At 37.1% G+C, this 23505-nt stretch overlaps 1 protein-coding gene across 1 annotated transcript; it reads left to right on the plus strand.

The window, feature by feature from the left end:
• The first annotated feature begins 52 nt into the window (after positions 1-52).
• Positions 53-23505, plus strand: LOC140882601 (stromal processing peptidase, chloroplastic). Its single transcript, XM_073288692.1, has 25 exons — positions 53-395; positions 671-835; positions 1200-1438; positions 2944-3142; positions 3518-3565; positions 3739-3846; positions 3977-4165; positions 4265-4561; positions 5276-5377; positions 6198-6332; positions 6552-6776; positions 11528-11731; positions 12041-12208; positions 13007-13156; positions 13453-13590; positions 14083-14310; positions 14430-14582; positions 15508-15631; positions 16369-16498; positions 16663-16783; positions 16879-16959; positions 18541-18642; positions 18766-18916; positions 19004-19134; positions 23079-23505. Exons 1-24 carry the CDS (start codon positions 201-203, stop codon positions 19093-19095), a joined length of 3744 nt encoding a protein of 1247 aa, XP_073144793.1. The 5' UTR covers positions 53-200; the 3' UTR covers positions 19096-19134; positions 23079-23505.

Raw genomic sequence — 23505 nt, forward strand, 5'->3', positions numbered from 1 at the left:
ACTTGGCCAAATCGCCACCACGTACACCGCCGCCTCCGTATTACGCAGTCGGATATTTATCGAACTTAACCGTTAAAACGGACGATTTACATAAAATCCCCCAACTTCATTGTACTCTTCTCCCATCTCTCCAAAACCCTCAATTATTCTACACATCCTATCGATTTGGGGATTTTGATTGACTCGAATTTTCACAAATTATGCAGGCCTCATCAGTTTTGTTCAATACGAAACCAATTTTAGCTCCTATTTATGCAGGCAATTGCTATGGCAAAGATAATCGCAATTTCACTCCAAATAAAACTCAGCTCAATCGGACTCAATTAAATAAACCGGTTGCTTGGCGCCACTCGAATAGACATCGCTGCAGCCGCGCATATCTTCTCAACAGTAAGGTTTGTTCTATTGTTTCAACTGCTTTAATAAAGTTCACAACTTTTTCCTTTTCTTTGCTCCCTCTAAAATTGGTGGTTGGTATGCGGAGTTTGATTTGTGTTAATTCTTGATGCATAGGGAGTGAAACGAATTTTTTTCCCAGTATTTGTATTAGCTTTAGCTGTGTGGATGACTTGCAATCGTGTCTGGTTTTTCTGTGTTTCTTGATGCCTTTCTCTCTTTTGCTAGCTGAAATTCAACTTAATATGCCACTTTCTGTTGCCCTTTGATGCAGAATACATCGAAAATATATCATCATGAGATCAATCATGAAAATCAGCGAGTATCCTGCTTCCATTGTTTCAAAAGAAAGCAAATTGGTATCAAGGGTTTCACCTCTGGATTCTTTGCGGACAAGTCAACTTTTCATTTGTCAAAGCTCAAACCAAACAAAGATGAAGTAAGAAACCATCCACTTTGTGGTAATCTCGTCTGTCCCTTTTGCAGTACTCTGAATGTTAGTGATTAGTGAGTCTATGTTGACCTACTCTTGTACTTCACCAATTAGTTTACCACCCACCGTGGCCTCCCACATTCTTGTGAAATTGTAATGCTCGCCTCTGTTATAATTCTGTTCTTGTCATCTTAGCTGTGAGGAGATTTTCACGGTAGTTATGTTTCTTGCTAATCATATATTATGCTCTTGTAGCAGTCACTAAAGCAATAAATTTTTGTATATTAAGTCTGATTATTTCAACAACTGTCATCATTTTATTTTACAGTATGCCATATTATATTGAGTTCTCTCTCATTTATCGTGTCAGGTTGGTCTTCATGTTTCATGTGCCACCGTAGGCCCCAACGAGCCACATGCAGCAAGTACAACATGGCCCGATGGTGTTACTGAAAGACAGAGTTTGGATGCATTAGATCCAGAAGCAGAGAGAAGAGAATATGAACAATTTTTGCGTCTTGAGCTTCCATCCCACCCGAAATTGCACCGAGGACAACTGAAAAATGGTCTCCGGTACCTCATTTTGCCAAACAAAGTCCCTCCCAATAGGTATTCCTCTTCAGTAGCAGCCAGCCCCTTTGACAACCAAATTAGATTGTGAAATGATGTTATTTAATTTTGACGAACTCATGAAAAATGAATTCTCTCACTGCTATTTAAGAATTTCTTCAGTCCCTTTTATTCAACATCAGACCATGTTGCCTCATGCATTTGACCAGATGAGATGCAGAATGGATTCTTCATAGACTTCAAACTAAATTTTGGATATTGGCCAATTCTTGATTATTATTTACGTTTCATCCATTCTGTTCATTACTAAGTCTGTTTGTTATTCATTAATTTATTTTGTTTCCCTTTTTATGTTGTTTTGACTGTAAAGCCTCTATCCCTCAAGTTCCGAATATGATAACAAAGATGACAATGATGGGGTGAGTGAGGAACACTAGTCCAGATCTTTACAAAAGCTTCTGAGTCGCTTACTGGACAGATTGCTTGATATGAACTCTTAGCATTAGGATATGAGGGAAAAGACAGAAATCAAGTTTGCTAAATGTAAGACTGAAGACATAGAATTGACAGATTGACATTTGTGCAACCGTTGTTGGTATAGCATACACGACTTCTAATGTTGCTTTGAGGAAATATGATTACAAATTTGAGGGTGAGAATTGGCTGACACCTTTAAACAAGATTTTAACCTGGCCGAGTGGAAAATGTATGATTAGATAGCATCATAGCGAAAATTTAGCACTAGAGAACTCAATGCTTTTGACGCTAATCCTTTTTCCAAAACAGCTGCTCTACCCTCCACAGCATACATATAATGCTAAGTTATAGATTGTGGTCAAAGTAGGAAATTCCTTTATGGGAGGCATACTTTTTCAATGGGTAGGCTATACCAGCACATTATGTAGTATGAGGAGTCTTATCAAATGTTTTTCCATATATGTCGAAGAGAGGTTTTGCATGCTATTTTGAAAAGACAACAATGAACCATTGGCGACGCCCTTGGTCTTGGTTTATCTACACTGTTAACAATTGCAACCATTTTAAATGGGTTCTCGACTTTAGTTGTTTGTAGATACTTGGACTTGAGTTGGTGTTTTGTGGGGATAAGGGATTGCACCATTCTTCTAAAGTAACGGGGCATCGACATAAATACAGATGTTTGAACAAGGACATGGGAGGCTTATTTGCAATGACTTTGATTAAGAAAAATAAAAAGCTAATTTGTCTTCTCTTTTCTGGATACAAGTGAATATGAATTTTGAGCTGCTTTGGTTTTGCTAAACATCGCGTTTTTACAAAGAAGGAAAAATCCAAAATGCTAGTAAAACATTATTGTTTTGGCACAAGTTTGAGTTGCAAAATCGACAAGGAAAGATATAAAACGTTAATAAAACATGCAATGCTTTGGTACATGAATCTGAGTTGTGAAAGAAGGAAAAATTCATCATTTTCAATGCCAGGCAACTCAATGTTACAATGTCAAGAAAATGCTCTTGTTGCTCTCATGCTCTCATGGTGCGACACTAAACACTTTTGGACTATAGGTTTGAGGCGCACATGGAAGTTCATGTCGGATCAATTGATGAGGAAGATGATGAGCAAGGAATTGCTCACATGATTGAACATGTTGCATTTCTTGGAAGTAAGAAACGTGAAAAACTTCTTGGAACTGGGGCAAGATCTAATGCGTACACTGATTTTCATCATACTGTTTTTCACATCCATTCACCAACTAGTTCAAAGGTTTGTCAAGTTTTATGCTCTCCTTGCTGAAATCGACGTTTGTAGACATCATTTTGCTCTGTATGATTTGTTTACTCAATCTCTGTCATTAAATGTTACGATATGTGTAAATCAAATGGAGACAAAGTGGAGGTACAAATCAAGGGGCATAAAATTTTGGTTTTCCATATGTAACAAATTGCTCAGAACATGGTGAAGAAACCGTTCATCATGGATGATTGGAACTCCAGAAATTTTTTGACAGACCAGTTATCATATAGATAGCTGCGACAAACTTTCCAAACATAAATTCTAATAGATGTTTTTCACTTCTACTTTTTTGTCCTTTTTTTGCCAATTTTATATCCTTACCATAGTGGAAGATTTGATCTCTAGGACTCTGAAGGTGATTTGATGCCTGTTGTTCTGGATGCTCTAAACGAGGTATGCTTTCTATTTGTTTTCTTTGTTTGTTGAATTGATCGGCATTTTCATTAATCATATTAGGACGTAGGTTTCAAGTGAGGTCTTTGAGTTTTTCCACTTGCTTGTACTATAAATATGATTTTTCCCATTTGATGCCACATGAGTTTGAACTGCTGATATATTTGGCGTAGATAGCTTTTCACCCAAAATTTTTGGCTTCTCGAGTCGAAAAAGAAAGACGGGCAATTTTATCTGAACTACAAATGATGAATACCATAGAGTACCGCGTTGATTGCCAGGTAACCACTACAAGAGATGGGTGTGCATAGATTTTATATATTTTAGCTAGCCATCTTTTACCATATTTTTTTCTTTTCATTTGTATGTATTTGCTCCTCAAAATGTTCTTCCTTGGTTTTGCTGGCGTAGTTGTTGCAATACTTGCATTCTGAGAACAAGTTGAGTAAAAGATTTCCTATTGGACTAGAAGAGCAGATTAAGAAATGGGATGCAGACAAAATCAGAAAATTTCATGAGCGGTGGTACTTTCCTGGAAATGCCACATTATACATTGTTGGAGACATTGATGACATTTCAAAGACAGTTGACCACATCGAAGTACGTCAACATTTAATTTACTCTGCAGTTTATGCTTTTGAATTTGAGTTACCCTTCTTGTACGTTTAGCCTTTTAGCTGATTGTCAGGTCTTTTTCAGGAAGTTTTTGGACAAACTGGAACTGAAAGTGAGGTGGGTGCTGCACCTACACCAACTGCCTTTGGTGCAATGGCCAGTTTTCTTGTTCCTAAGCTTCCCATTGGATTGGCCAGTGGTTTGTCTCATGAAAGGTCTTCTCCCAACGAACAGTCTAAAATTTTTAAAAAGGAAAGACATGCCATTCGCCCTCCTGTTCAACATAATTGGTCCATTCCTGGAATCTACACAGATGCAAAGCTGCCTCATATATTTCAGCATGAATTGCTTCAGAACTTCTCAATTAATATGTTTTGCAAGGTGACAACACTTGATTTGGTTAATTATTTGTTTCCAATGACCTTTTTTTCCTTCATTCCTTCATTGTTCTACTAATACTTTTCCTTCACATATTGTTTTATTAAAAATTCCCTTGAAGACTTTTTCCCTTTCTTTTTGTTGTTTTCTTTTGTTCTCCTCTCATCTTTGTCTTGCAGGGTGGGCTTGATAAAGAAATTGAAAAACAACCTTTCATTCTTTTCCAAATTTGCATCATATTTTGAACATAATTTCCAAGTCAGATGACACACCTTAATAGGGATGAAAAATAAAGCAATGATGGTCTATATTCGTGTTGTGTTCTTTTGCCATATTATAGCTTCATGCCAATAAATGGAAATACAATTACTCATTTATCGCCACTTTCCATTAAAGCAAATGATGTGGATGAGAAATTGCGAGCGGTGTTTGGATGCTATTACATGGAAAGCCCCCAAACATTTCTGGATTTTTGGTTGCTTATTCACTTGGATGATGAGATACTCATGATTCGCTTGAAATCTATTTGTATTAGCCCGCACCAAAAAATAAAAATAAAATTCAGAACAGTTTCAGTTTCTACTTTCTTGTATGTTAAAATCTGTGACAGATTTCAACATTTCAATTACATGCGAGTGTTGTGTTGTGACCCAGTCTATCACGTTTTAACTTTTTTTGCCCTTAAACTTTTATCACTTTTTTTATTCATAACTACAGATCCCTGTCAGCAAGGCCCGTACATATGGTGACTTGAGGAATGTGTTGATGAAGAGGATCTTTCTTTCAGCTTTGCATTTCCGTATTAATACACGATACAAGGTTAAATAATTTTCCTCTTTGTTTGATTAGTGATAAAGAGTAAACTCAGCTCTAGGTCCACGTCTAACTGATTTATATAACTTTTCTCTTTGTTTGATTGGTGATAAAGAGTAACTCCAGGTCCACGTCTAACTGATTTATACTGTAAGATAGAGGCCGTACTTCATCTTCTCCGAGTTGGTGTGACAACCTATTTGATGCTTGCTTTGAAATTATGGCATTTACTTTTACTATCATTAAGAAAAACTAAACACAGAATGAGAAACAAAAGTGCCAACTTGATGCCTTCACTATAAATGTTCTAGTTAACCATTCTTTCCCATTTATTCTCGCATTACAGCTAAAGGCCAGAATGAGTAAGAATATTCTTAATCTTTCCCTGTTTCAATGTCCAGAAGTTACTAATTAACTGCCATTACGCTGTTTTGCATTTCTTATAATCCATAAATTGTGATCTGTTGCTAGCGAGTTAGGGATCGAAACTATAGAGACAATGCAAAGCCAACTTGACTGTAGTTTTGCAAAGAAGCAAAGCTGAAGCTACCCAAATAAGTAAATGATTTTTATTCCCTCTGGCTCGATGGCTTATCATTAATGTTTATGCTATTTTTAGTTTTTTACCCTCTGCACTATATTCTGTGAATCTATATTTGGTTTGCCATAATATAAAATAGGAGAATGCAGCCATGCCTAAATGTGCTTGGCTTTTGGGTCTATGAACTTCTGTTATTAACATTCTTTTTCCAAATAATAGTTGGTGTAGTTAACATGGTTTTGGTGATATTTTAAGCTTTAATTGCTTATTTGATGTGGTTTCCAGAGTTCAAACCCCCCATTTACCTCAGTGGAGTTGGACCATAGTGATTCTGGTAGAGAAGGTTGTACCGTTACCACTCTAACGGTGACCGCGGAACCTCAAAATTGGCAAAATGCAATCAAAGTTGCTGTGCAGGAGGTATGTTTGTTTTATATATAATAAGTCCATTAATCCAAGTGAAGATACGCCACATTGTCCTCTTTACCCTACTTCCACTTTGCATAAAATTTTTTGAGTAGGCTATGGCCGAAAATTGTGTTAAGATGTCAATAAAAGTATGTATTGTTGTCTGTTGGTTTGGCTTTAATTTTATATGATATTATTCATATGGTTATGTTTCCATATCTTGCATTTCAGGTTAGAAGGCTTAAAGAGTTTGGCGTTACAAATGGCGAATTGGCCCGTTATCTAGATGCTTTATTAAAAGACAGCGAACAGTTGGCTGCGATGATTGACAATGTATCATCAGTAGATAACTTAGATTTTATTATGGAAAGTGATGCCCTTGGTCATACTGTAATGGATCAAAGACAAGGACATGAGAGTTTGGTTGCAATTGCTGGTACTGTAACCCTTGAGGAGGTAATTCTCAACGTCCTAGTGTGCTTCCTTTCCTCTGATTGGTGGCTCTTTACCATTTTGGCTAATGTGTCACCAAAGAACTTACCCATCTTTAGCATACAATCTTTCCATCTCAGGTTGAGAACAAAATAGTGTCTGTAAAAGGTGGTCTGGGTATTGGGAATATTGGTTTAAAGAATAAGGTTCTTCTAGGAAAGTGGTGGTGGAGATTTTCACAGGAGAGAGAGGCATTGTGGAGAAAAGTTATTGCTAGTAAGTATGGGATGCAGGATAATGGATGTGATGCGGGGCTGGTTCAAATTTAGAAGCCCTTGGAAGTGTATCTCCAGGGTTTACCCAGTTTTGATCCATTCGGTGAGAGCAGTGCTCAAAGGGGGTAACATTTTAAGATTTGGGAAGACAAGTGGTGGGGGGATTCCGCTTTCAAGAATCTTTATCCTTCTATCTTCCACATAATTCTCCGATTTCTCGTTTTGCTCAGTTGGAAATTCAATCCCTAGATTCGGTTGTCTCTTGGAATTTTCATTTTAAGCGGGTTTTGACGGATGTGGAAGTGGGTGAGTTAAGTTTTTTCTTAGAATCCTTAGAGAGGTTAGGTTGGATGTAGGGGCTTCGGATTTTAGGAAGTGGGTGGGGGATTCTTCGGGTCTTTTTTTAGTTAAATCTTTCTATGTGTCTTCTTTCCCTAGTAGGGATTTCTCTTCGTTTCCTTTGTTTCGTGTCATTTGGAAAATGCCTATCCCATCGAAGGTTCAAGTTTTTTAACCCAGTGCAAGGAAAGCTTCCAACCTGTGAGACTTTGCAAAAGCATTGCCCCTCCTGTTCTCTAAGTCCAAGTTGGTGTGTGCTTTGTCGGCAGGAGGTGGAGACTCCGGACCACATATTCATTCATTGTCCTTTCACCAGTGACCTTTGGTATAGGGCTCTGGCGGAGTTGGGTTTCTTGTGGGTAACTCCCAGGTCAACAAATGATTTATTTGCGGGAGATCTAGGGCGCGAAATTGGTAGGAGTGGGAGACTACTTTGGACTGTGGTGATTGTATTTGCTGGCATGTTTGGCTGGAGAGGAACAAGAGAATTTTTGAAAATAATGCGGAATCGAGAGTTATGTGTTGGGAAAAGATCAAACTGAAGGCCTCTACGTGGATTAGGAATCATAAAGAGTTTGCTATGTTCTCAATTCTAGATTTAGTCAGAGATTGGAGTGTTATATTTTGTTGATATTTATTGGGTACTAACACTGCGTTTGGTGGAATGGATTTGGAGGGGATTTGATGGGATTTGGAATTGCAAATACTGTTTGAGCGTTTGGCAAAATGGATTTGAAAACGAGATTGTAATTTGGTGCGATTTAATGAGATTTCATTTAACTGAACGAAATACTTACAAAATTAGTCGGATTTCATGGGATTTGAGTTTTAAAAACAATAAAATCATTAAATATATAAAACTTACTCATAAATTTCAAGTCTTTTTTAAAAATTTTACAAAATACTATTTATTCAAAATCTATAACATCATTTTTCACGATTATATTTAAATTTTTCCCAAACACTAAAATGGAATTTCAATTCTATGGATTTGAAATCTAATTCCAATTCCAAATCCCATTTTTTATGAATCCAAAGATTTCATTTGCGGATTCCTTATCCCTTGTTTGTAATTATCATTTGTTCTTTATATATATATATATATATATATATATATATATATAAATTTCAGCTGCCCAACTAATGATGCCCAACTCGTCCCCGACCACTAAAACCCGATGCCGTGTTTTAGTTATGCGAAAATTAAAAAAAAAAACAACTAAAACCCGGTACCGGGTTTTAATGGTCGGGGACTAGCTGCCCAACCATTCCTGCCCAACTCGTCCCCGACCGCTTGTTTTTTTTTTTTCGCATCACTAAAACACGGTACCAGGTTTTAGTGGTCGGGGACGAGTTGGGCATCATTGGTTGGACAGCTGAAAATTTCTATATATATAATATGATCTCGTTTCTTATAAAAGATAGAACAAAATAGTGTTTGCAAGTGCCAAAAGACTCGCACATACAAATATGTTTCTTCTAAAATTTATGGGAGAGATTGTATTTTTGGTCTTCTAACTTGCATATCTATCATTTTTGGTCTCCTTGTTGGTCAATTCAGGATCTTAATTCTGCCAATTTGCAATTTCTTTTTCCAATTTTAGTATCTTTTTCACCCGAGTGCAGACATGTCGGCGATCTCCTATAACACATTAGTGCACTGTATTTGTTGGTTGGTTTTGTTGGAGAGAAACGGTTGGTGATCGCCGGGACAAGATAAAATTCACGGTTTTCTTTCAGATTTCGAAGAATGCGGAGTTCAAAAACTTTTCGGTTACAATGGCATTTTATCAGGGGTGCTGGGATATTGTCAAAGGAGACTTGTTGAGGGTGTTTAATGAATTCTTTGAAGGGGGTGTTATCAACGGCATCTCGAATGAGACTTACATTTGTCTAATACCGAAGAAGCAAGAGTCCATAAAGGTGAAAGATTTTAGGCCTATCAGTCTCACTACCAGTCTATACAAGATAATAGCCAAGGTTCTTTCTGCTCGGCTAAAGAAATGTCTGTCTTGCACAATAGCAGAGTCTCAGAATGCTTTCGTAGATGGACGACAAATTCTTGATTGTTGTCTTATTGCGAACGAGATAGTAAAGGAGGGGAGGGGGAAGAAACAGAAGGGTTGGGCTCTCAAGGTTGATTTCGAAAAAGCATACGACAATGTGGATTGGAACTTTCTGGATTACGTCTTAATGAAGAAGGGGTTTGGAAACAGATGGAGAAGATGGATCAAAGGATGTGTCTCGAGTGTCTCATTCTCGGTTATGATCAATGGGAGGCCTAGGGGTAAATTTAGAGGTAAGAAAGGGCTCAGACAAGGGGATCCGTTATCACCGTTCCTGTTTAATTTGGTGGTTGATGTGTTGGGGAGATTGATTGATAAGGCTAAATGTAGGGATCTCATACGGGGATTGGAGGTGGGCAGAGAAAAGGTAGAAATATCTCATATTCAATCCACGGACGACACTCTTTTTTTTTTGTTAAAGACGAGGGTCATCTTCGGTTTATGGTAGAAGTGGTCAGAGCTTTTTGCGACATGTCAGGTTTAAGAATAAACTTGGAGAAGAGTGCCCTGTTAGGCATCAATTGTGAAGAGGAAGTAGTGGAAGAGTTATCACGACAGATTGGGTGCAGCAGGGAGAATTGGCAAATATTTGGGGGTTCCGTTGGGAGGGAATCCATTACAAGCATCATTTTGGGAACCTGTGTTAACTAAGCTATCCAAGAAGTTCGCTAGTTGGAAGAAGACGTTTTTGTCAAAAGAGGGGCGGTTAACCTTGATCGCTGCAGTTCTGAATGCGAGCTGATGTACTTCATGTCTTTATTCCGGGTACCCAAGGGCATAGTGGAGGCGATGGAGAAGACAATGAGGGATTTCCTTTGGGATGGGGCTGATGGCGACCGATATTGTCACTTGGTTGCTTGGGAGCAGGTCTGCAAGCCCAAAGAGAGAGGGGGGGCTGGGCATTGGGAATATTTGTTTGAGGAATAGGGCTTTGTTGGGAAAATGGTGGTGGAGGTTTTATGTTGAGGATGAACCGGTGTGGAAAAGAGTCATATTGAGTAAATACGGGTTACAAGAGAACGGATGGGATGCGGGGTTAGCGAAGAATGTCACATTCAGATGTCTATGGAAATTTGTTTTTCGATCTTACTTGTTTTTTCACCAATTAGTGAGGATAGTGGTTAAAGGGGGAACAAATGTCAGGTTTTGGGAAGATAGGTGGTGGGGGGATTCTTCTTTTCGGGATTTGTTCCCATCTTTATATCATATTTCGTCGGTTCATAATTTACCTCTCTCTTTTTTTGTCTCCTTTGAAAATCATTCATCCTCTCTTTCATCGGATTTGCATCTTAGAAGGGTTCTGATGGATGATGAATTAGATGAGCTAAATGCTTTGATAGGTGTTTTAGATAGGGTGAGATTGGTTGAAGGGGTGGACGACTTAAGAGTGTGGGATGGGGATTCTTCATGTGTCTTTTCAGTCAAGTCTTTCTTCGAGTCCTTCTTTCTGAGTACCGTTTTCCCCGCTTTTTCATTATTCAATGCCATTTGGAAGGCTCCGGTTACAAAGGTTCAAGTTTTCTCTTGGACCGCAGTGTTGGGCAAGGTGCCGACCTCGGATATGATGCAAAAAAGGTGGCCTACTTGTGCTCTATGCCCCAATTTGTCTGTGCTGTGTCGGAAGAGAGGGAAACACAAGATCATATGTTAATTCATTGTACTTTCGCGAGTGGGCTTTGGGCACGGGCCTTGACAGAGATGAGGCTGGTTTGGGCGGCTCCGAGATCAACCCAAGACTTATTTACTATAGATCTCGGACATCTTTTGGGCGAGAAATGGATAATCTTTTGGAGGGTGGTCGTTCACGGCGTCTGTTGCGTGGATAGGATCTCATGTACATTTTCAGAATGTGTCCATCTCGGATTTATTACGAGACTGGGCGTTTGCATTTTGTTGATAGGGATAGGTTCATGAAAGATAGGATCATGAATGCCTTCGCGGCGATAGCAGATCACTTGCCCGCGTATTGTACATCGTTTTATAGTAATGAATATAATATGTTTCTTATAAAAAAAAAAATGAAACTCATTTGGTTATGCTGCCAATATTTTCATAGCACTACTGATGTTTTTCTTGACCCTTGTTTGTGTGTTAGGTTAATTCCATTGGTGCGAAGGTGTTGGAATTCATCTCCGATTATGGCAAACCATCTGCACCACTCCCAGCTGCAATTGTTGCTTGTGTTCCAAAGAAAGTGCATATTGATGGAAGCGGGGAGACTGAATTCAAGTTAACTCCAGAAGAGATTGTGGCTGCTATAGAAGCTGGTTTGAAGGAACCCATAGAGGCTGAGCCAGAGGTTTTTATTCTTAACAGTCATATACTTGTTACTTTTGCTCTGTAACGAGGGTGTGAACTTTATGAGCAAGGGTGGATTGTCTGCTTTCAAGAAATAAATTATTTTGTATTTTAATAGATTTAAAAAAGCTTCTGCTTTAAAAACAAGAGCTTATGTTCATCTGAGTTCTTGCCTCTTTTCTGAGTTCTTTATTATCACCACTCCTGTTCCTTAACAATTTGTTATGTTGAATAATTTGAAGAGAACTTTTTCCCCCCAATTGTGTCTTAAATTGATTACTAACCTGAGGCTTTGTTCTCACTTTTGCAGCTTGAGATTCCAAAAGAACTGATATCAGCAGAACAGTTGCAGGAATTAAGGTTTCTGCGGCATCCATCCTTCATTCCTGTTGACCAAGAAAAGGTGTCAAAGGTATATGATGAGGAAACAGGAATAGTCCAGCGGCGTCTTTCGAATGGAATTCCTATAAATTACAAGGTGAATCAATTGGATGTTCGTTTGAATTTTCCAGAAGATTTTGTTCTTATTGTTATTTTAACATGGTGGATGTTGATGTTGATGTTGATGTTGATGTTGATGTTGCTGTCTTTCAAGGGTGTTCAGAAAACAGTTACTTGGATAAATTATTATTAAAGGTGTTCTTCCCCCAGCATATGGTCCTTGGACTGGTTTGCTGATGTAAATGTATCTGATTTATATTTTGAAACACCTAGGTCCATCTATCTTGTTTTACCAAAGCGTAAAGGTCTGAGTATGAAAATCGCTTGCTTTATGGTGTTGCTAATCCTACTTTTTTGGCCACTTCGAGTCACAACTTTATTTGGACTGAGCAGTTTGAGCCAAATTTCTGGATATGTTTCATTTTCTCTTATGGTGAAAATTAGAACGTGCTTCTACCTGTGAAGCAGTTGTCTTTCATGTCAATTTGAAATTAAAGATGCAATGACCCTATGTTGTTCTTAAACTCTCATGAAGTCCAATCCATATGCTGTTCTAGGCCTTCACCTTTCTCTTCATTTGGTCCTATAAATGCATTTGGTGAAATACTTTGTCATATTTCCTAATCTATAGCAGTGGAGAAAAATGTTGATACTGATCTTAAGCTGTAGTCTCCACTCTTACTTCCCATTGACGCTGGTCATGTCACATGTGCTGTAGTCTCAAGTTATTTTCCTGCTCTATATCTATTTTCCGAACAAACATATCTATACTTGTAGGACCAGTTACCATTTTCTTCATGACACTTGCATATGATTCTTGTGGTTGTGCTACCAGGTATCCAAAAACGAAGCTAACAGTGGTGTCATGCGCCTCATAGTTGGTGGTGGACGAGCAGCTGAAAGTTCTGAAGCAAAAGGAGCTGTTATTGTAGGTGTCCGTACACTAAGTGAGGGTGGTCGTGTGGGCAATTTTTCACGTGAACAGGTACCATTGAATTTATATTTTTCCCTTTTTGAAATCTATACTCTGATTTCCCTTGTGAGTTTTTATGCATCTCTAATGATGTTTTTCACAATGTGTTACTGTCACATTGGAAAACAGATAACAGACGTAATATTTTATTCATATTCTCTATTAGCTTGTGAAGTACTTTTCCTATGTATCTGATTTTAGGTTTTTGCCACTTTTTATCATGTTTTATTTTGCTACATATTCAATATTTGTTCCTCCTCATGGTTATATTTACTGTAAGTAATTTGATATACGATATCTATTTCCAGGTAGAACTTTTCTGCGTGAACCACCTGATCAATTGCTCTCTGGAGTCAACTGAGGAATTTATATGCATGGAGTTCCGTTTTACTTTAAGAGATGGTGGGATGCGTGCTGCTTTCCAGTTACTGCATATGGTACTTGAGGTAATCTTGAAGTTCTGTGATATATGAATATTGATTGAAATCATTTACGTGTAGATGACATACTCTCTTGTATTAATTTGACTAGTCGGCTGCGAGGTAATTACCTTTTAGTCACCTTTGATCACTCCAATTTCCTTTTCTGACATCCTCCTCCCTAAAAACAAACCATTATAAAAACCTCCGTTAGGGGATTCAAGTGAGGTTGTTGAGCTGTTTTTTGAACGTCAGGGGGGGAGGATCTGTATTTTGCAGCTTCCTTAGTGTGTACAAGATGGTTTTTGTACGCCTTTGCCTTTGAACAAGGAGATGCTGCTGTAAATTGAAACCAGGAGCAAAAATTGTGCTCAAAATAATGTGGACATCTTTTTCCCCGAAGATGATTACAGATTTATTCCTATTGCTGTCAAGTTGGATTCATAGACTGACAGTTGATCAATCTATGAACATTCATCTGTCTTTTCCTGAGTTTGAGAGAACTTCATTTTTTTGCAGCATAATGTTTGGCTGGAGGATGCATTTGATAGAGCAAAGCAGTTATATCTATCTTATTACCGCTCTATTCCTAAAAGCTTAGAGCGCTCTACTGCCCACAAGCTCATGCTCGCTATGCTGAATGGAGATGAACGTTTTGTTGAGCCTACACCAAATTCATTACAACAATTAACACTTGCACGAGTGAAAGATGCAGTGATGAATCAATTTGTTTGTGACAATATGGAGGTGTGCATCTTTGTATCTTCCTTTGTTAATTTAATAAATTGAGTTGCATTTCATTTTGAAATCTAGAACACTGATGTGACAATCATCTTGTCGAATTTGACTTCTTGTTTGTTTGTTAGGTGAGTATTGTTGGAGACTTCACAGAAGAGGATATCGAGTCTTGTATTTTGGAGTATCTAGGTACAGTAAAAGAAAGAAAAGGTCTTGAGAGAGCACAACACTACAACCCAATCATATTCCGGCCACACACCTCAGATTGGCAGCATCAACAAGTATGGACATGACTTTATAACAGCATGGATTTTTGAGTATTAAATTTATATTGATATAATATAATGACATGTTTACAATCTCTCTGTCATTCATTGTTCTGTTGTCTCTAATTTATTTGCTAAATGATTTATGTTATTTGTGTTATGGAGTAGGTTAAGGGTAAGCTTTGTTTTTACTTCCACTAGTGATAGCAAGACTTTGAGTTCCCTATCTCTCGCTAACTTTCATGTAGATTTCCTAGACCGCATCCTACAAAAATGCGCATGGTCAGTGTGTGTGTGTGTGTGTGTGTGTGTGTGTTTATCTTCGAAAGAACATGGTCATTGTGTGTGTGTGTATTTTTCCCGAAAGTACATGGTCATTGTGTGTTTGTCCCTGTTTCCTCCATATGGGATGGCATTGTCCATTCTGATCATTGACTATTATCTTCTTCTGTCAGTTGAAGAAGCATTGTGGCTGGCATTTGTTGAGCCCTTTGTTTCTGAATCCAAGTTGAACATATCAAGTTACGTCTTGATGTTTAACCTGAGGGAGAATGTTAAGATTAAGTATTTTCTAATTATAGCGTCGCATCTATGCTATTCAGCATTGTGACAACTCTTATTGTTGAAAATTTCCTTCTTTTCATATTCCCACCTGCGTAATTCACCTTATGAATGAATGTTATCGATATTAGAGAGAAATGGGAGAGTTGAACCGTTGAGACATTTGCCTTTGCATATTGGCGGAACTAAGTATGCCTTTGTTCGTTGTCTTCTCTCACGCTTTTTTCTTTATAATTATTTTAATATATTTGTTTTTCCAGTATTTATTGTCATTTGGTATCCAATCTTCTAATTTTTGTTGGTCAAATCGAGAATTTTCTCCTCAATGATGTTGTGGTTTGTGCCTGTCCTGGGAGTTTTATTAGCACATTCTTCTCAGGTGTTTTTGAAGGACACAGATGAGCGAGCATGTGCATACATTGCAGGCCCTGCGCCGAATCGATGGGGTTTAACTTTCGATGGAAAGAATCTGCGAGATTCACTTAGCAATTCTGCTACATTTGGTGAGTTCTTTGGTTGCACAATGACTGTATGTGTTCCCCATTCATGTATAGCAGTGACATGGGCATCATCCAAGGCATCTGTTTCGGCATGAGTCGTCCAATGCAATCTGTATTTTGGTGATTCTAGTTTCTAGTTTTACTTTCTTGTTTGTGGATGCTTGTGCATGAACACAATCTAGCCAACCCTTTTTTGACATGGATTCACCTTCTAACATAAAGCATATTCTCATCCATTTGTTTCCATTTTGAAAAATCAACTGCGAGAGCTTGTCCTCTCCATTTTTTTTTATACATGTCTCTCCATGTTCACCTGTTCTGTAAAGGAAAAAAATTCACGCTACTGCATATTTTGAGCTTGGCTAATGCCCTTCAATTCTGTGACAATAACCATCTCTGCTATACCGAAAACCTGGGGGTCTATTACATTTCTATACCTGCGGAAAAGATGATTTGCTTTAGAAAAGAATTAATAGGATTAGTTGGTTTTTAAAATTGCCTTTTTGATACTAAAAAACTTTCTTGTTTGGTTGTGAAAAGTGCTAATGATAAATTGGGAACTACGCCGATATCTTTCTTTTTTTTAAAAAAAAAATCGATAACTCTTCTCATACTAGATATTTACACTTGTGCAGCACCGTGCTATGGTAGTTTTCTAAAGTTTTTAACTGTTCCATGATAACTGAATCTTGATTTATCATAAGGCATACACCATAATTCACTTATGGTTTGTTTTCCAGAACATGTAAATTTTGATCAACAATCTGGAGGGTCCGAGAACGCTGAAAAAGGTGTGCAAGGGAAACTGCGGGATCACCCATTATTTTTTGCTGTTACATTGGGACTTTTGGCTGAGGTTATAAATTCGAGGTAATTTTAATGGCACCATAATGCCAATGCCAAAAGGGCATTAGTCATGTTTTCGTTAAGAATATACTTAAATACGAGGCTAAGGTTCAATTCTCATGTTAATTAGTCATGGTTGCAGTTGAGTGTGAACTATTGTTGCTATTGGTAATTTTCTGTGTTTTCAGGCTCTTTACAACCGTCAGGGATTCTCTTGGATTGACATATGATGTGTCATTTGAATTAAACCTATTTGATCGATTGAAGCTTGGGTGGTATGTGATATCTGTGACATCAACCCCTGGAAAGGTGCATATTTCTTCTGTATAATCACCCACAGATTTTGCATGTCCGCTGGAATTGCCTTTCTATCTTTTTTTTAAACAACTTAACAACAAACACAGGTACATAAAGCTGTTGATGCTTGCAAAAGTGTCCTCAGAGGTCTGCACAGCAACCAAATTGCCCCAAGGGAATTGGATAGAGTGAGTTACTTCTTAAAATGATCATGACTTGATTCTTACAATTTTCTATCTTTTACTTTTCAATAGTTGAGATTTGTTTAGTAATTTTGCTGATTTTGTCACTGTTGGTGCTACCATACACTTGATGCCTATGGATATATTAGACGTTTGCCTTGTTTTGAACTGTAAGTTGTATTTGTTTTTATTTGTAACTAATTGTTCTTGGAGCTCAATCTTGTGGGAGGTGCCTCAACAGTAACACTATTTATACTTTAGCATGCTGCCTCATGCATAAGCTGTAAACCAGGGCAATATTCTTGAAATCAACATCGAAGTTGTAAATGTGCTTGATGATTTGGTATTGGGCAACAAATACGGGCAACCTAATGAATTATATAAGGATTTGCGCAACAGGAGTTTTGAACCTATGACTCCCTCACACTAGTACCATGATCACTTTCTCCAATTTTGAGTAGAGTTTGTAGGAAGTGGCCGAACAATAATATTTATGCTTTAACATAAGGTCGAAATTGTTGTCATCCTTGCGCATGTTGAGCCCAGGGTCAATGAAAATATATTATTTTATCTTCCAGATCCCTGGTAGTAAAGCAAATGCATCAACCAAGTGTTATTATTAGTATTCTCACTGGATTTATGTTTGAACGCCCTTGTGGTGCTACAGTGCTAGTTGGCCAACTCAGTATATTTCCATGTATGTTCCTTTTCTGGAATAAAAACCATTTATTTTTTCGTGATTTACTGACAATAGATGGCGTTTCCGTTCTCTCTGTCATTTTTTTTGGGAGATCATGAGTACTTACTACCAGATTTAACTAGGGATTGGAGTGTTATATATTGTTTATATGTTTTGAGCTTTAGGTGCTTCGTGTGCAGATATCTTGTCTGCTTTTTGTAATTAATAGCTGGTTATTATATAATATAATTTCGTTTCCTATATATATATATAGAGAGAGAGTTTTATTATGCTGCCCACCACCATGCCTATATAATAGTGTCACATCGTTGGTGGGCATGATTGGTGGGCATGATAGGTGGGCAGCATAGTAAAACTATATATATATATATATATAAGACTACTTGCTACCAATTGCGAGTGAACCTTATGATGACAATTGAAATTGTTTATTAGCAAGTGTCGATCCTGGATTTTAACAGCCCTGAACTCAAGACTTGTCCATTTAGTTCCAAGGATTGTTAAACTAAAGCATATATTATATGTAATGGTATTTTTTCCCATATCAGCTGAAAAATGGATATATCCTCCATTGGAAAAATTTGTTCCAAAGTTTTCTTCGAAGGAATTTTTAAAATGAGCCTTCTTCCACTTGGTTTGCAGTGTTAAAATATAAAGGATTGGATGTTTATGGTTACCGAAGGCACTTTGAAACTGCCTATAAACACTGGTAAACTGCATAATTTCACTCCCATACGCCTATGTACTTCACCTTTGACCCTGATTATTTGGAGGAAGAAAATCCTCTAGGCTTTGTGCTCCCTGTGTGTGTGTCGACAGTGCACATTATTCCAAATGGATGGTTGTTTTCCGCTTCTTTAAGACTTTTAACTACTTTTCATTTACAGGCAAGACGGACTCTGCTAATGCGGCATGAAGCTGAAATCAAGTCAAATGCTTATTGGTTAGGATTGATGGCTCACTTGCAGTCGACATCCGTTCCAATGAAGGTACAATTCATAGGAAATTAATTGCAGTACTTGCTACCTTCCCCAACATAAAACTTTCTGTCTTTCTAGCAATTCCAAGTTTTTTCCCCTTCTAAGTTAATCCAATTTTATACTGTTTTCCAGGATATATCTTGCATCAAGGATCTCACTTCACTATATGATGCTGCTACTGTTGAAGATGTATATGTAGCATATGAGCAGTTGAAGATAGATGACAATTACCTGTACTCTTGCATTGGGATTTCTGGATCTCAGGCTGGGGAAGATGCCACAGGTGAAGTGTAATATTGTGATATGAGACGAAACCTTTAAGAATTTGTGATCTACTTTATCCAAGTTCTTAAATAAACCTCTTTTTCAGATTCCATTGTGGAGGAAGAATTGGTAGAGGGCCTCCATAACATTATCCCTGTGGGACGGGGTTCGTCCACTGTAACACGACCAACGATATGAAAGCTTTACGTCAAGAAGTTGCATATTTTGGCTTGTGAGGTATAATCTTTTTGTAGATTGCTCATTCTGACCCCTGAGTTATATATCATTATATAAGTGAATAAATAAAATTAACCCAGCATCTTGCATGAAAAAAGGTAATGATCAGTTGGAGCCTATGGTAAATGAATCACATCATATTCCGTGGTTTGAAAAATGTATTATGTCTTCAAACTTTCTATTAGCCCCGAGTCTTTGTAGTTCAATTTTTTTCCTAATTAAAATATATTCCTAGGTTATGGGTAACTTTTTCGGTGCTACATACCATAAAGGGGTGGAATTTTATTCAATCTTGCAATAAATGTTTAGATTCTGAAAAAAATTATGTATCTAATGGATAATCGAGATTCGAAGGTGAAGGCTGATAAGAAGTTGCACAAGAATAGACCCAATGGTTTTTCTTATTTCTCTCTTTTACATGTCATTTGGAAAGCGCCCATCACATCAAAGGTTCAAGTTTTTTCGTGGACTGCAGTCCGGGGTAACTATCGATTTGTGAGATGATGCAAAAGAGGTGGCGAATACTTGTTCTCTCCCGAGTTGGTGCGTGTTGTGTCAGCAAGAGGAGATCCAGGACCACATTTTTTATTCATTGCCCTTTCACTAGACGTCTTTGGTTCATAGCGCCGGAGGTGTTGGGTCTAGTATGGGTAACTCCAAGGTCAACGAAGGACTTATTTCATGCTGATCTTGGACATGACCTTGGTAAGAGGGGTAGAACTTGTTGGACGGCGGTGTTTAATGGCATTTGCTGGTAGGTTTGGTTGTAGAGGAATAGTAGGATTTTTGACAATATAGGAGAGTTGGTTGACGGGTGTCCACCGCCTCGCTTTCTTGCTAGACTATGTCTCTAGGCGTTGTCCGCCTAATCACCGCCTAGGCGGTTACTATTTTTTATTAAAAAAAATTAAAAATAAAAAACTAAAGAGAGACGCGAATCGAGAAATAAACACAGAAAGCAAGAAGAAGCGCAGAAAACAAAGTCAAGCAAAAAATTAAATCTCATATTATATATGAAGACTTGATATCTATTAATATTTATGCTGTTGTTGTTGTTATTATTATTGAAATTTTATAAGATTTTCGTACAAAAACTGAAATACATAAAGGCATAAAAATTATGAAAAACATAAGACATAAAAATTATATTTTATAGTAAAACTCATGAATATTTTAAGTTATTTATTATTTAGGTTTTAAAAAAAACCGCCTAGGGGCTAGGCGGTGGGTCGCTGCCCGCCTACCGCTTATCGCTTTTTAGAACATTATTTTCGGGGCCTAGGCGGTGGGTCGCTGCCCGCCTACCGCTTATCGCTTTTTAGAACATTGATAAAATATTAATTAACACACAATATGATTAATTAATGGTGGGGGTAATAAGATAGAAAATGAAGGGTAAAAAAAGTAAATGCACAATATATTTATATGTAAAAAAAATACAGGATATATGTTTATTAATATTTTATACATAATAAAGAAGAGATATTTGTTTGATGTCAATAAGATATTAATTAACACACAATATGATTAATTAATGGTGGGGTAATAAGGTAAAAAAATGAAGGGTAATATTTATATTTATATGTAATAAAATATATAAAATATAATATAATATAATGTAGTATAATATAAATATAAATATAAATATAATATAATATATATGTTAGATATATTAAAAAAGAGAATAGATCCAGCTAGATATGGTAGTTTAGAAAACGGTTGGGGTCTCGTATGGTTTCGCCTTAGGAAGAATATGGATGCCAAAAAGAAATTTGGCCCTAAGGTATCTAGCATGTCTTAATTTAGTTTGATATACTAGACTGCATGTTCGAAATTTAGCACATATCGGTGTTATCCAAATTATCCTGGAGCCAAGAAATGGTTTTGTATTATTCAAATTGTTCTATATTCACAGATGAGGTTTGACCATCAGTTCAAATTTCGTTGTTATCATGTTATTTAGGATAATGATCCAAGAATTAGATAAGGCAGGTGTTACGAACGAAAAGAGATTGAGCTTTGAGGAGAGTACCAGGCCCATAATTAAATAAGTTTATCCTAGAAAAGTTAAGAACGCCCAGGTAGTGAGGAGAACAAAATGCAATAAAAAAAAAAAAGAAGGCAGTTAACATTCTGTCATTTTCGTTCTTGGTAGTGGGACTAGCTGAGTGCTAGGGAGGTGGAAAGAATATCTTTTTTATTTTATTTTATTTTTTGATCAGAAACATAAATATTATTAATAATTAAAATAATTAAAGTACAAATTGTGGACCAGTGAACCACTAATCCTCAAAAGAGGTTCAAGTAAATCTAGCTCAAAGCTAAGCTCCAATCCCTATACAAATCTGTTGTCTTGTTAACAAAAATTTGGTATCAACTTGAATGATAACGATTATTGAAGAACCTGTGGAAGAACTTTGGGACAAGATAAAGCTTAGGGTCTCCACTTGGACACATAAGTGTTTAGTTTTTCAATCTCTGCCAACTGGTTCACTGTTTGTATTCAAAATCATTTCACATTATTAATAATATTCTAGTTCTTATAAAAAAAAAAACTTGAATGATAACAAATTCGGGATTTTGTGTTGTACACTTCCTCCTTATTGGTGTGGATAAGGAATGACCCTTACTTCAACTAGATGTCAATAATTCCTTCTCATATTGCAATGTGTGCATGGAATTACCTCCAGGATATGTGCTCCGGAAGAGATGGTCAACGAACTTGAGAAAGCTATTTATGTCTGAAACGAAGACCTTGCATAGTTTGACAAATTCATCGGTGTTATGACTGTTGGTTTTTGCATACCATCCAAACCACTCTATGTTTGTTCGTCGTAGTTCGCATGGAGCGGTGATACTAGTTGTTTGTGATTATTTTCTTTTAACTGATGGTATATTGCTGGTTTAGAAGAAGTCAGAATATTTGCAACAGTTTGCGACCGTAGACATGGGATGACTTAGATACCTTCTTCAAATAGAGTTCACAGTAAATCCGAAGTTGTTCTATCCATAAGGAAGTATGTACTTGACCTTTTACAAAAGACAGGACTACTGGGATGTAAGCCTGAGAGCATTCATATGAAGTACACTCTGATTTCTTCATAATATGGAGAAACATTTGAGGAAACATCAAATTGTGGACTTGTCAACAAACTTGTATGTTTTAGTATCACCAGACATGATATGTTATTTGTTACTGGAATTGCAAATCAATTTATACAAAGGCTGAAGGTTTTGTATCAGGGTTTTGCCTTGAGGTTATTTGCTTATATGAAAAAATGTGTCGCAAAAGGCTTGTTGTATAGAAATAACAGACATTGGAATGTTGAATCAATGCAAACTCTGGCTATGCAAGTGATGAAGCATATAGAAAATATACATCCTATACTCTATGCATGTTGGTGGAAACCAGTGATCAGTAAAAATCGGAATTTGGTTTCAAGTTCCAGCACAGGAGCAGAGTACAGGGTAACGGCTCATATAGTTTGTGAAGTGATGAAGGCTTTATTGACCAAAAGGAGCATACAATGTTAAATTCCTATTTCCTTGCATGGTGACAAGAAGGTGGCTATATGCATCGGTAGTAGTCAATAGTCCTAAATTCTGCGAGAAAACCAAACATAGAAAGGTGGAATGTGACTTTCTTAGTGATGTTAACAAGATAATCAGCAGTGTTCCACCATCTTTCACGGAGGACTTGGTGGCTGACTTATTTTCAATTTTATATTTCAAGCTGAACATAATTTGAGACTTGTGTTGGAAAATGTACTTGTATTGTGGGTTGAGGCATTCGGGTATTAGACTCTTGTAAGTCCGTTGGTATTTTTAATTTGTATGGCATCTCTTCTGTATAAGAGAGTCCAGATGATTTTTTTTACTGTCCAGTCACTCTTTTTCTTCTCAAGTATCTCAACATTCATGAAGACTAATAATTTGTTTGACAGGTTGAAAATACTCGCATGGAGGAAATTTTTCCAACTATTTCTAAAGAGTCATAGCATTATCAGAAGTCCGATAAGTTCAGAAAATCGGTGTGGCTTGGTTGAGGAGCAATCGGAATAATACGCACGCAGTGATGCTTGGAAAGTCATTTCATGAGCTGCTCAAAACCGGATATAACGAATAATCTGATCATTATTCAACACAAATAGGAGGATATCTGGAAACATGACAATTTAACTCGATATTTGTTGTACTCGTATTTTTTCTCTTAATTGTTTTAGGAGGTAAACTTGTAACGATAGGTGACTATGGACTCTATTAAATATTGAGAAGCCACTTTTTTTTTTTTTTTTATTGCGAAGTTGTATACAACTAAATAATTTAACATTGTTTTTTTGGACAACGGTGCTATATACAACCATCTCGGTC

The sequence above is a fragment of the Henckelia pumila genome, chromosome 2, assembly GCF_033568475.1.
Source record: "Henckelia pumila isolate YLH828 chromosome 2, ASM3356847v2, whole genome shotgun sequence".
NCBI classification, from domain to species: Eukaryota; Viridiplantae; Streptophyta; class Magnoliopsida; order Lamiales; family Gesneriaceae; genus Henckelia; species Henckelia pumila.

Excerpts from the sequence above, each read along its gene's own strand:
- LOC140882601 (XM_073288692.1), top strand. The coding sequence starts at position 201 with ATGCAGGCCTCATCAGTTTTGTTCAATACGAAACCAATTTTAGCTCCT. Across the intron at positions 3,143-3,517 it reads ATTCACCAACTAGTTCAAAG|GACTCTGAAGGTGATTTGAT; the intron begins GTTTGTCAAGTT and ends TTTGATCTCTAG. Across the intron at positions 13,157-13,452 it reads GCAATTTTTCACGTGAACAG|GTAGAACTTTTCTGCGTGAA; the intron begins GTACCATTGAAT and ends ATCTATTTCCAG.